Source organism: Trachurus trachurus, assembly GCF_905171665.1.
Source record: "Trachurus trachurus genome assembly, chromosome: 22".
In the NCBI taxonomy this organism is placed as follows: Eukaryota; Metazoa; Chordata; class Actinopteri; order Carangiformes; family Carangidae; genus Trachurus; species Trachurus trachurus.
This window is the reverse complement of record NC_139907.1, coordinates 30,229,616-30,243,596: the sequence shown is the minus strand read 5'-3', so window position 1 is coordinate 30,243,596 and position 13,981 is coordinate 30,229,616. Positions and strand designations below refer to the sequence as shown.

Genomic DNA, 13,981 nt, shown 5'->3' with positions numbered 1-13,981 from the left:
CACACACACACACACACACACACACACACACACACACACACACACACACACACACACACACACACACACACACACACACACACACACACACACACACACACATTATATTTTTTCCTAACAACACCCAAGCAGCATCATTCTCACATGTGTTTTCTGACACTTTAACCTCACAATGGGAGTTAGTAGATTTCTGAATTAACTTTCAATAATCCACATACACAAAACAAAAATGAACAGACAGAGGAAGTAGCAGTCCGTTATAACCCAGACATCCATATCAACCAACCAGGAACAACCATTTATCAGTTTTTCTACCAAACCCATTAAAGTCATTAAAGGACACAAGGATGAGCTTCGGTAGCAGCAGCTGAGCAGTAATCCATGTTGTAGCACTCAGTTCTTGTTGTGGTTTATATCACACTTATTCACACAACATATAGCAGTATTAAAGGGACAATGAGGAGTTTGTATTTGGTTAAAGAAGAGTCTCATATTAATGTGGATGAATCTACGTTACCCACTTGTTAATGGGCCCATTTTCGATAAATATATAGTTTTGTCTTTATAGTTATTTTGTTATTATTATTTGCGTCTGCAAAACTTTCGGTTTCACAAACGCTGCCTTGTGGGTCATGGGAATAACGCTGCTGAATCGCCGTTTATGGTCGGAACGACGACGGTATCTGTTCGTCTTCCAACCTCCGACTTTAATTCTTGATGAATGAAAACATTCTTGACAAATGTTTTCGCTTTCTTCCGTCTTGCACCAGTCCAAGAATTTCACCGTGCGCGCAGAGGCTCATGGGAAATGTAGTGTGAAAACACTTAGCTTTATGAAACTCCTCATTGTTCCTTTAATACTGATTCTCAATAAAGTACAAATGTAATTATTTTGTAAGGAATCAAATTTAAGTGTTTTGTTCAAATTGTACAAATTAAATTCATGACACAATAACATAAGTAACAAGTACAAATATTAGCTGTGCAGATCTCTACATTTAAAAATGGTGGAATGGATAAATGGACAAGTGTTACAGCAACAAAGACAAAACAGAATAACATTAGTCAGTTTTACTATATTTAACAGGGGTTGATACATGTTTTAGAGGATGAACACATTGTCTTCCTTTCCGAAAAGGAATTTACATTAATAATTAAATCAAAGCTGTGCAAATACACAAAAGATGCCTGAAATTTACATTTTATCTCAGGGTGTGTGTGTTTTAAAACATTAAACATTCAGATGTGGTCAAAGCAGAGGGAGTTTTCCAGTTATCACTAACAACACAAATCTTCTGCCTCATGTCAGTGCATCAAACACACACACACGCACACACAAACTAAGTTAACTTGACTCAAAACACAATCATCCACATCAAGTCTTTCCAATATTATAAAATAATAATAATATAATATATTATGTGATATTGTGCAAAACATCCTGTTCATATACATTATAAGAACAAGAAAAAGAAAGTCAGCCACACTTGTGACTCACAAACTCACACATAAAGTAAGTTCTTATGTGTATGTGCATTTCTAAGCATTGATTCTCCATCATGCAGGGTCAGAGATTGTTCTTTCTCACTGTATCTACATATGCAACCATGACCCATAAGATCGTATTAGCCTTCACCTTCGTCTCAGTGAGGTGTTGCTGAGCCCTGTCACTGGTCCAGTTTTGCTGCAGGTCTCTCTCTGCTGCTGTCAAACATGTTTTGTTTCCGCTGTCTTCTGCGGTTCATTTTGGACAGGTCGCTATCAAACACCTCTCCGGAGCGCAGAGCAGACACCAAGTCATCAAACTCACCGCCGCCCTCCTCCTCATCTGCTTTGGCCCTCTTCTGCTCCCGCTCTTTCTTCAGCTACAGACAGTGGAAGTGAGAGGTGATGTAACTGATGTCAGCTCTCAGAGGTTAGTATGAAAATGATCTGGTATCATCTGCTGACCTGTGCCTCCATGAGCGCCCGTTTCTGCTCCTCCTCCCTGCGTCTAGCCATGTTGAGGTTGTCTTGTTTGGCCTCAGAGAACACCGTCAGGAAAGTGTCAAAGATTCCGAAGAATTCATCAGGCTGCAGGTTGGATGAGTCTTCTCCAAAGTGTTTCAGTGCCTTTACAAACTGCAACAAGAGCCACAAAGAATCAAGCTACTATTTCATTTGGTGAGGATAAACAACAGAGTCCTTTTGACCTATGAGGAATGAGTCCCTGACATGCTCCCTGGTAGACATGCGCGGCACATTGGGCGGATGGCATGACGAAAAAATATATTTTAATTAATTCAATTCAATTCAATTTTAATTTATTTAAAAGGGACAATGTACAGTTAAAACATAAATGTTGCCATTTGATGCACTATACCAGATTGTAGCTTTAAGCTAATTTGCATCTGTAGTCCCTTGGCAGGTCACAAAAATACAACACAGTAACAAGACGAATTAATTTCGGGGGTTGAACCAACTAGGAAAAATATATACATAGTTAAAGCAGAAGTAAGTGATCTGGTGGTTTTGGCTAACTTCCTGTCAGCCGATGGACTTAGTCCCCGCCCTCGTCCCTATACATTCACGCGCATCCCTTGGCTGCACACACAGAGAGGACCGCCCCTTTATGCCGTTCTCTCTCCTCATTGGATAAAGCTTGTAGGATACAAGGAAAGTTTTCTCCTCGGCTTACAGCAGAGCAGAGTGACTGACAGACCCGTGTTTCAGACCAAACACTCTATAGAAGTGATTGCTGTCGGAAGATACAACTATTTAAGACCAACACAAACTATCTGCTTACTTCTGCTTTAAATATTGTTACCCACATACAAAAAATGAGCAGCACTCTTTGAAACAGTCAAATTTTCATCAGGCACTGCAGTAATTGCCCACTGGTGTCTGTGCATGAGAGATGGCAATATTTATTGAAATAACTTATATGTAATCATTTCAAAAATTCAGAAATTTTTTTTACCTAATGAAAATATAGGCCTAGTCTTTCTAAAACATTTTTTTTAACTTCTTAAAAACATCGTTCTGCTTGCTGCAACTGTGCACACAAAGTGTGAGGAACGCACTCCTGATCTGAGGGCATTGGCAACAACAGTCAACACTTTCTTCATGGAAATGACAATAATTATCTCTTGGCCACTAATGCGTGGCCAAGAGATAATAATGCGTGGCACGCATTCATTTTTTGAATGTCTCTGCTGCATTGGATCAGTCTCCTTTCTTGAACAGGCAAAAGCTTTGTAACCTCGCTAACGCCTTGCATCGTCCATATTAGATATACAACAACGGGCGGATGGCGGGCGGGTGTGGTTTTGAAAAAACGTTGGTTCGGGTGGATGGCGGGTGGATGGCGACTTTTGTGATGCGGTTGAAATATTGCCTATCCACGCATCTCTACTCCCTGGTCCTGAAGTCTCTGGTTCTTTAAGTGTACTTTCAATTGGATGGCTGAAATAAGGTCTGTGTTAACACAAGCCCAAGACATTTTAATGTTTTATTCTACAACATAGAACGCATTCGTTTTTATATCTCTTGAAAGGCTGCATCACTGTGGCAGATGTTGGAGCGACGTTCACACACTGGTTATTGTTGGAGTGATGGTGTATGATGGTGGAAAGGCAGAAGAAATCAGAGAGAATTGACTGTGAATAACTGTTACCAGTAGATATCTGTGTGAACTTACCAGTTCTTTTGCCTCAGTGAAAGATTCCTCAACCTCAGAGAAGCTGAAAGAGGCCACAGTGAGGAACTGATTGACCACAGAGGCAAACCTATCAGCAGGGCTGCTGGAGGACTGAGCCTGCTGGTACTTCAGCTCCTGGACAGAGACAAAAGACATCAGCCAGAAAGACAAGACTGAGATTCGGAAAAGATTTCCAAGTGTTTTGCTGAGATCACTCACCGCCTCAACACTCTTCAGACCAGATCTCAGATTCCCAATGTCCTTCTCCAGCTCTGTCATACTGCAGAGACACATTTCTCGCTTTGGTGACTGTGCTTTTGCATCGAGTTGTGGCCAGGTTTATTAGCAAAGCAAGCTGCTTCAAATCAATCACCACCCGTGTTGGGCACGTTACTTTTAAAAAGTAATTAGATGTAGTTACTACACTGCTCAAAAAAATAAAGGGAACACTTAAACAACACATTGTAACTCCAAGTACCCGTGTGAAATCAACCTGGGATGATAATTTTGATTTACATTGATCATTTTTATGTTATTTTGTTCTCAACACACTCTACTATATATTGAATAACGATTTTAAACTGCAATTTTTCATTAATTGAGATCTAAGATGTGTTGTTTAAGTGTTCCCTTTATTTTTTTGAGCAGTGTAGTTTCTTTCCCCCCAAATAAACTGAATTACTATTATAAAAGTATTATAAGGAAAAGTAACTATTGCATTAGCCCTAACCCTTACCCCAATATAACATACACTTTAACAGGTGTATTATTTTGTGACAGGATTTCTTGAATCAGTGAGTAACAGTGCATTTTATTGTCAGTAACGGTAACAGCGTTATAACAGTTATTCACAAACTGTTTCCCATTAAACTCTCCAGTAGATTCTTGATCCTGGCTTATTTGACATTTTATTTACTGATTCTTACTTGACTTTAGCAGCCTCTGGGACATTCTGCAGTTCTTCACTGAACACTGCCACTTTCGGGTACTTCTTCTCCAGGACGGTGATCATGTAGTGGAGCAGAGTGATGTTTCTGATGGCACACACAACATACTGTATATTTAACCTTCAATCAGTTCTCTGTGGCTTTAAAAACATTTTATCTAGTGAACAGGGCTTTTTCCAAGAGACAAATAGAGTAATAACATATAACTAAATAAATAACATTGAAATCTGGTCTATTTGAGTGTCTACGTGACAGACAGTGTCAGATCGACTAGAAGAGTACTTGTCAGTGCTGGACTTGGTGTCAGCTATCTTGTTGAGACTGGACACTTTAAAACCGTAGGCGTTTCCTCGTTGTCCTTTGTTCATGTAGTTCCCAAAGGCCAGGACCACTTCCAGGAGCTGACGCAGAGACCCGCTCTGAACCACCTCCCTGGATGCAACACACAGAGCTGAGAGCGCAGAGAGGAACAGCTTCAGGTCAAAACACGTTCATGTTTCAGTCACTGATCATCGTCTGGGACTGAACAGGTACCTTTGATTTTAGGTTTGACTTCATCCACTCTCTCAGCAAACTTTTTCTTGAAGAAGAGAGCCTGGAGTCTCTGCTGATAGTGGTTGATTCTGGGTTTGGATACAAAATAGACAGAACTAGAATCACCATCTTGTAGTTGTTAACTCCGACCAACAGCCTAAATGCAGGAAATATAGTCACAATATCTCCTTTGTTTTTCCAGGACCTTGTGAGGTCAGTGAAGTTAACCTTTGATCATTTGGATATAACTTTCATGACTTCACTTCCAAAACCACGATCTTGACCTTTGACATGTGACCAACTAAATCTAATCAGTCCATTCTGAGTCCAATTGGACATGTAGGGTGAATATGGGTAAACTGGGACACTTTCTGAAAATGTACCTTCAACATCCTTTTTGATTATGAACCAAATGTATAAATACTGTATACTATGTAGAAGAAAAAACAAAGAAACATTAAACACTGGATGAATGACCCTTCACCAAAAACAAATTGACCCAAAACCAAAATTTCAAGGCACTATTGGTAAAGTGGGACACCATATATTGGCAAACTGGGACACTTCCATTTTTATTTAAACACAATAATAGAAACAACAACAATTAATTTCTAATGAATAGACATTTTTATTTTTACGTTTTTATTAAAAATACAATTTTATTTTAAAATCTTTATTTTCCTTGTCCCTGTTCTGCTCTTTTCTGCCATTGGATTGATTAGGCCAATTATCATTAGCCTACTAGCTAGCTAGGATAGGCTAGCTAAGCATCACAATCATCATTTTCGTTGTAGCTAGCTTGATTTATTTAAATTTAAGTAAATTTGTTTATATATCTAGCTAGCTATAGCTAAATTTACGAGGGATGAATAAAAATGGAACTTATTTCTACCTTTAGAATGACTTAAATGATTGTCCCAGTTTGCCAATAACACACTGTCCCACTTTACCAATAGCAAAATGCCACTTTAAAAGAAAATTTAAGACTCACATGGATGTGATTTTTAAAAATTATTAATCACCATTACACCCCTTAACAAAATATATCACAATTACAAACTATCCACCAGTTTGCTTATTTCTAGAACACTAACATCTTTCAGCTAAGAACGCTATGTCATTTTAGCTACCACCCTGTTTCACTGTGGAGGTAGGCTAGTTGAATATGGTGAGCCACGCCCCTGGAAGTGATGTCATTGACACAGAACCACTCTTTTTTAATCTCATACATACCTATGATGAGCTCAATGATGATTTTTAGTAGGCTAATAGAAGTATACACATGTAAAGATAAACATGATTAAGCTTAACTGTCCCACTTTACCCATTGTCCCACTTTACCCATATTCACCCTATGTCTCATTTTGAGAAATTACAATTTTTGTTACTGAGTTGTTACTAGACAGTTGGCCCAAGTCTGGCCCAGAAACTTCCATGTCTGGGCAGATTCAGGCTGTTACACTGCAATACTGGATGGAAGCTGGAAGATTTTGTGTGTGTGCACCAGAATTGGTCTAAGAATACCTGAAGTTGGGGGATGGTATCATAACACAACCCATAATAAAACACGAAAAAGTACCTGCAATCACTTTTAACCCTGCAGAGGGTCAGATATGTACCTGCTCATGTCATACAGGAAGCGATCTGGTTTTGCCATACGGTCCAGCTCATGCTTGTGTTCTTCCAACAGCTCAGTGTCGCTCTTCTCAGGAACAAACTTCAGCAGCTTCACAAATAAAGACAGACACGAGGGTTTTGTATTTGAAAAGCTGCCTTTGTTCTTATTGAGATAGCCTATCTGATGAGCTTATATTAACAAGATGTTTCCATGGTTCCATTATAAACATGGATCCATGGACAACTGACATTGACCCTCCCACTTTATTGATACATTTATGTGAAGTAGTAAATATGGAGCTACTGTGTGTTTCTTTGTGTGTGTATGTTTTGCCACCTGCTCCAACATGTCTTTAGGTAAGTCCTCCTGTTCATCCATGGTTAGGAGTGCATGACAGATCTCTTCATTGGTCAGCTTCAGCCTGTAACACACATTCACATTACACTTGTAGTTTTTGTTAAAAGAATGAAAGTACTGAATAAACCCAATTGTATGGTCAACTTTCACTAAGCTCAAACACAATGTTGCCGCCGCTTATACTCTCCTGCCTGTATGGTAAAGTAAATTGTTTAGTATGCAGAACAGGATGTTTGGTCGCATCGTCCTGATTGGCCGGAGTGACAGGAGGCGGTTCCTGACTGGGACTGGGCTGTTTTGCGGCAGCTGGCCTCGCTCCGCTGTTTAACTGTGTGTGGAATTGTGTGTCCTACTGATGGAGCAGTTCTCTTCTCTACTTCTTTATTCAGCCCTGTGCCACTCTTTTGGTTTACCTGTTGTTACCTTTGCCATTGTTGCCTCCACTGAATAAACTTCATTTACTATTTGTTACTGCTGTTTACATCTGGGTTTTATGTTACATCCATCCCCTCCCAAACCGAGCCGCGTCCTAACACACACACCCCACCAGGCATGTCCTCAGAGGGCAACACACTTCAGAGATCTATAGGACACATCTAAGCAACGTACAGTTTTGTATAGAGCCATGAAACTCATTTCACACAAGTGAAAAGTGAACAAATGAAAAAAACACACAAAGACCCTGATAACTGTGATCATATTGTAGCTTTAGTCATATTGTAACTGTGCTCATATTGTAACTGTTGAACAGTAGTCATATTGTAGCTGTACTGATATTGTAGCTTTACTCATATTATAACTATACTCATATTGCAGCTGCAAAAAAAGAAGAAAAGACAGAGCAGACTGGTGACCCCCTCTGCCCTCAAATATCAGATACAGATTGTGCACAAGCTTTAAAACAGACAGAAAAAATCCCCTAAACAGCCAACAAGACTTAAATAAACAGTAAACTATGGTGACTTCTGGATGGTAGGTTTAGAGACAAGTCTCCAGGCTACTAACAACAACATTGTTTGTGTTAGGCAGTTGAGTTTTTCTGACCGTGACAGCAGGATGTTACAGTTCTGTGCTCGGCGTCCGTCAATCACTGACAGCTCCTTCACTTTCTTAACAATACCATGGTCATCGTCAGTGTCCTTCTGTTGATACACAGGAAAATCATGATGATACCATTAACTTATAGCAACTTGAGGCAAATGATTTGAATGCTAAACGTTAATACAACAAACTTATGCTAGAAATAAGAGCTGTTCAGCAGGTGGGTTAGTTCTATGACATGACAGGGGCATAGAGTGCAGTGTGTTACTTGTTGCTTTTGGTAAGCTGAGAAGGTCCTCTGGAATTCTTCTAGATCCAGAACTTTGAGGACTTTGAGATCATCAATGTTTTTCCAGATGGTTCCTTCTGTCTTGTTCTGAAACAAACAATGATGTTGTTCGTTAACATGATCTCTCTGATATGTTATTCTTGAGATCTGCTTCATCAGCTTCATCTAAGCGTTCTACTGTACCTCAGGCAGTTTGCTCCAGTTGAAGGACTTCATTGGGTTTGGCGGCTGAGGAATATTCTTCCTCTGTACACTTCCTAGTGGAGCTCCAGGTGGAGGAGGAGGAGGAGGAGGAGGAGCAAATGGAGCCATGCCAACAGCTGGTGGGCCTCCTGGGGGAGGGGGAGGAGGTGGAGGAAGAGGAAGAGAGGGAATGGGCAGGGCAACACCAGGGGGGGCTAAAACATCAGGCGGTCCTCCTGGAACAGTAGAGGCCTGGGACAGAGGACAGTGCATGTAAAGATGGAGTCTTGTATATATGAATATTTCATAAATGCGGTGATGAGGTGATGATAGATACATGTGAATGTAGAGAGCTGAGCCTCTGCAGCTGAGCACACAGCTCTGCCGCTTGTTGTTTAGCCTGCTTGTGCTCGTTGCTCTCTCGCTCCAGCTTGTCCTTCATCTTGTTCAGCATCACCATCATGTCTTCTTTCTCCTTGTTCTTGGCTTCACACTCCCTCTCCTTCTTTTCAAAGCGCTGCTGAAGGTTCTGATGGTCTGGAGAAAGGAGTAGGTCAGATGGCTCACACAAACTGAGTAATTCAAGTGTGTCTCTGCTGTCATGAGTGTCAGTAATGATCAGTGTTGCTGTGTTTGGTTCTGACTTCTGTTGGCTGCTTCTTGTAGGTGATTTGACAAAAAAAGAGAAGTGTGATTGAAATATAGTATATTGTATTGCCTTGCCCATAATATTTCCACACTATGCTACAGTGCTGGCTTCGTACCTTTTCTCATTATGTCAGCTTGGTCCTTCCACTTTTTGACCTCGTTCTCCTTAACGAGCCTATAGACACAGACACACACGTGACTACAGGCCTGTGTATATTTACATAGAACAGTCTGGGAGAGGCTTTTTTCAAAGTGACTACAGATGAAGGACATCACTAAAAAATCTGTGCAGAAGGATACCTTGGTGTAAGTGCTAAATATTACATCTATCTAGCACAGTCTGGACTGAGACTGTCATGTTAAACCATATTCCTGGAGGGACACAGTGGCCAAGAAGGAATATAAAGCTTTATGACTGAATTCAAATAGATGGTGCAGACCCAGAAGTCACTTTGAAGCCAGCACTAGTGACTTGGATATATAAGCAGTTTACACTTTAGTCCAGGATTAAAACCTTCCTCTATGACAGACTGCTGGGGGACTGTTGGCATTAGCAAGGCAAACAAACTTGCCTTGTATTGAATTAGATTAGATTAGGCCAGCCAAGACCATTGCTACTAACTCTGTCCTGGACCAAGAGGTGACTGAGTCAAGTAAGACGCTGCTCCTCAGTGGTTAGTTAGTTCCCCCTTTGTTCTTCATGTTACGTATCCACCAGATGTTGAAACTTTCCTCTATGTTGAAATAATTGCAGCACATCATCTCTGCAGACGACTTTAGCTTTTGCTGCCACATCATTGGCTGATCAATGACGGATGGGATGAGTTTATGTGTTCCTAATTAAGGGCTCGATGTAACCATAGCATTGGAGGTGAGTGGCATCTCTGATTCATTAAGATTTCATGAGTGTAATATTAAACTGATAAAGATCAATATCATTAAACGTGTCTGATCTGAGATGTTACTAATAACTGCCTATTTGTGTAACCTTTTGAATCATTGAAAACTTACATGCGTACAACTTTTTTAACGTTGAAGTCTTCGAGTGGAGCGACATCAGGGTTTTCACCTTTGTCAGTCTGTAGAACCAGCTGCTGAACTATCCGGTCCAACAACACCCAGTACTGACTGGTGCTGCTGTTCTGCTTGTCTGAGAACAGAGGACAGAGTCAACAGACAGAAGACTACTGCAAGTAAGCAGAGAGACCTTTCTTCTTACATGGCATCATGAGGCAGTGGTGAAGCACAGACAGCAGGTGGGGGTAGGATTCAGTGTGGTTCAGCTTCTTCTTGATAAGCTCAAACATCTGGCTCGCACTTTTAGTCTCTACATGGACCTGAGGTGCATCAAAAGACATCTATTACATTTGATTTACATCTCCATATTTTATTTGACATCAAAAAGAAAAGTAGTTGTGAAGTGTGAATACACTAGAATACACCCCTCGTGTTTAAACTTCCAGACTGTGTTAATAAGTTATTTTGGTTTACAATAGTCCAGAATAGTCCTCTTGAATTTGTGTTACCTGAACCAAGGATGTTACATTTGATGTTCATGATCAGAAATGTGTTAAAAGAACATGGACAAACAGACTTACGACATCAAAGCGTTTAGACATCACCAGCTCATCTTCATTCCTCAACATTTCAAAGAAGTCCAGGTGTCTGGAAGACAAAATGAACACAGAAAGTCGCTCCAATTCAACATCTATTAAAGAATAGCTCACTTCCCCCGGCCTGTGACTGATGTCCTCAATCCAGGAAACGGTACATGTGAAAACTCCTCGAGTACACGCTGTACTTTGTCTACCTGTCCAGGGTGGCGTTTTCATGGAGATGTAGTTTGTCGATGACTGGCTGGATGCCCAGCATCAGAAACTCATAACGCAGATGGATGCGAAACTCCAGACTGGTCTGTGAAAAACACACACGCATGCACACAACATACAGAGAAGAAATGAAGTCACACTTTAAATCTCAACATTATAAATGAAGTGATGGACCTCTCCTCACCTCTCCGGCTCCTTTGCTGAGAACAGCATTGATAAAGGACATGATGGCCGTCTTCAGATTAACTTCATCTCTGTAGCGGCCTGTAGATCGATCTAAGTCCGTCACCAAAGTCTGCACCAGAAACAGGAAATACATAGTCATTGTGGATCAGTCTGTACAGGTAGATGCTCTCAGCTGCTAATGAAGAGCAGACCAAGAGCACTGGCTACCTGTGTACTTCTTTAACTGTTTTTTAAAGCTCTTAATGGTCTTAGTCCTTCTTATCTGTCAGATTTGCTTTTTTAATTTATGAGCCAGAACTCTCAGGTCTCCAGATAGAGTCCTTTTATTACGTCATACCTAAAGTCACAACTAAAACTCAGGGCGAGAAGCTTTTTATTGTTACGGTCCTAGACTATGGAACAGCCTTCCTGGAGGCCTGAGAACAGCTCAGAGTGCTGACATTCTTAAGAACAAACTTACAACTTTTAGTTCCTTTTATTTATTTGGTTTTATCCAGTCTCTGGTGTTTCCTCGCAGTAAACTTTGAGAGTAAGATTCAGTTGCAGCCTTTCAAGCTCTTTATATGAGAGAAAGTGTGTGGTGTGTGTGTGTAGTTGCGTGACTTTGGGTTTTCATTTTGCTTTGTTTTGTCTGCTTTTATGGTGTAAAGCACTTTGTGCTATATTTCATTTGTATGAAAAGTGCTGTATAAATTAAGTCTGATTGATTGACTGACTGACTGATTGATTGATTGATTGATTGATTGATTGATTGATTGATTGATTGATTGATTGATTGATTGATTGATTGATTGATTGATTGATTGATTGATTGATGTTTGTATCACTCCTGGAAACATGAAGCACAGACAAAGAACAAGATGAGAGCAGACCTGAAAGCGGGTTCTCTCTGAGGTGAATCTCTGGTAGTGAAACATGGCGTCTAGAACTTTCTTATGACCTCCTGGCACCAAACACACTGCACCCAGGATCTCTAACACTGCCACCTGACAGGAGACAACGGTCAGACACAGAGGGGGAGAAACACATTCATGATTTGTTAGAGTTAGAGAAAGAAGATGGGCCCTGTGTCTGTCATTTCAAGGTAACAGGAAGTCACAGAGTAAAGTTACACACTTCCACCCACCTTGGTCTTAATGTTTTCAGTGGTGAGGCTCTGAGCGATGACGTTGATGCTCTCACAGTGACTCAGAACATGAGCTCTGCCCTGAGAGTTGTTCATCAGAGCCTTGATGCAGCCGATCAGCGAGGTGTGGACCTGAGACTCGGTGGTCTCGTAGTCCATCGACTTGAGGAAGTTGAGGATACAGGAGAGGCCGTCCAGCTCGATGAAGCGTGTCACGAAGCTGAGGGAGATGACTCAGAGGTCAGTGTGCCGGTCAGCGGAGCTCAGGACGGACGGAGACAGAGTGAGACCTGTGTTACCTCATGGGCTGTGTCCGCAGAGCTGTTTTCAGCTCATCTGCTATCTTATGTCTTCCCTGCTCCTCATCATCCTTCAGTGTCAGCAGAGTCTTCCTCTGGAATCAGAGCAGTGAAACTAAATAAGGCCTCACAACTTTGCACAGTTTCAAAGTGGCTGCAGACTCACTGAGAGACTGTGAGTGTGCGTAATAGATAAGACAATGCATAAGGGATTTAAAAACATCTTTCACACACTTTCACACATTTTCTTTGATAACAATAATAGTGGTAGAAGGAAGGATGAAAACATGGTTGTTGTGTTACTCACAGCAGCCATGGAGTTCAGCTGGTCAGTATAAAACTCTGGCCAGCTGGTGGCTCCTTTCTCCTCCTCTGCCTCCTGCAACACACCCAGACAGTTCATAGAAGAGACAAATCCATGTCATGGAGAAAAGCAATGTTCCAAGAGAGAAGTTCTGCTGACGTTTCTCACCATTTTCTTGCTGCAGTAAATCTGCCACTTCTTCTCTGCTGGTAGAGAAAACATGGCGGCTCTGTGTTCCTCTGTGAGGTCCAGCTCGTCCTGGTGTAGGAGGAGACAGGAAGTGAGGATGGGGAAGACAAAGTGATGGGCTGTAGGTGTGTTGAACTCACCACCAGCTCAGTGAAGATGGAGTCTAGCTCCTGAGGGGGGGGCATGGGCAGGCTGGGCTCCAGTGCTGCCATGCTGTGGCTGTTGTCCTGGCAGTGGCTGATCTCTGGTTGGTCACGTCCATTGAAGCAGCAGGAGAACAGAGAGGACAGGCCACGCCCCTCTGGCTGCTTCACCCAGGCCGCCATGGTTACAGCGATGATGTCACCAGACCTATCCGCTGGATGAAAATGATCCGTATGTTGTTCATCTGTGGCATCATAGTTATTAGACAGGCACACAGGATCCTTAATGATCCAACAAACATCCTCCTGTCAGAATATCAACTCCTTCCTTCAGGAAGACGTTCCAGGGCCAGTAAATACAAAAGTAATAGATTTAGATTTTTGTTCATTCCTACCTCCATAACACTTCTTAACAAAAAACCGGCCCTGCCTCCTCCATAGCAGAGTAGAAGCAGGTGTCACGGACTTTTGAGTCTTATTCTTATTTTATTTATTTATTTATTTTTCTATTCTTTTAATCTAAATAATGGTGGTTGTCTATGTGTTTCACGCCACCATACTTTCTGCAGCTCTCTGGTTGTTGCATAGTTGTATGTGTACACCATGGGT

General features: G+C 41.3%; 1 protein-coding gene across 1 annotated transcript; it reads right to left on the bottom strand.

The window, feature by feature from the left end:
- Positions 1-1,667: 1,667 nt before the first annotated feature.
- daam1a (dishevelled associated activator of morphogenesis 1a) lies at positions 1,668-13,555 on the bottom strand (the record flags this gene model as incomplete). The annotated part of the gene is made up of 25 exons (XM_083997646.1): positions 1,668-1,865; positions 1,951-2,121; positions 3,680-3,814; positions 3,899-3,959; positions 4,606-4,713; positions 4,909-5,077; positions 5,161-5,249; positions 6,780-6,886; positions 7,115-7,199; positions 8,180-8,277; positions 8,445-8,552; positions 8,649-8,900; positions 9,001-9,185; positions 9,413-9,471; positions 10,308-10,446; positions 10,516-10,633; positions 10,895-10,961; positions 11,107-11,210; positions 11,310-11,420; positions 12,184-12,297; positions 12,438-12,657; positions 12,737-12,831; positions 13,044-13,115; positions 13,209-13,298; positions 13,370-13,555. The coding sequence occupies 25 exons, from the start codon at positions 13,553-13,555 to the stop codon at positions 1,668-1,670; spliced, it is 3,141 nt and encodes a 1,046-aa protein (XP_083853772.1).
- Between the last annotated feature and the right edge of the window lie 426 nt (positions 13,556-13,981).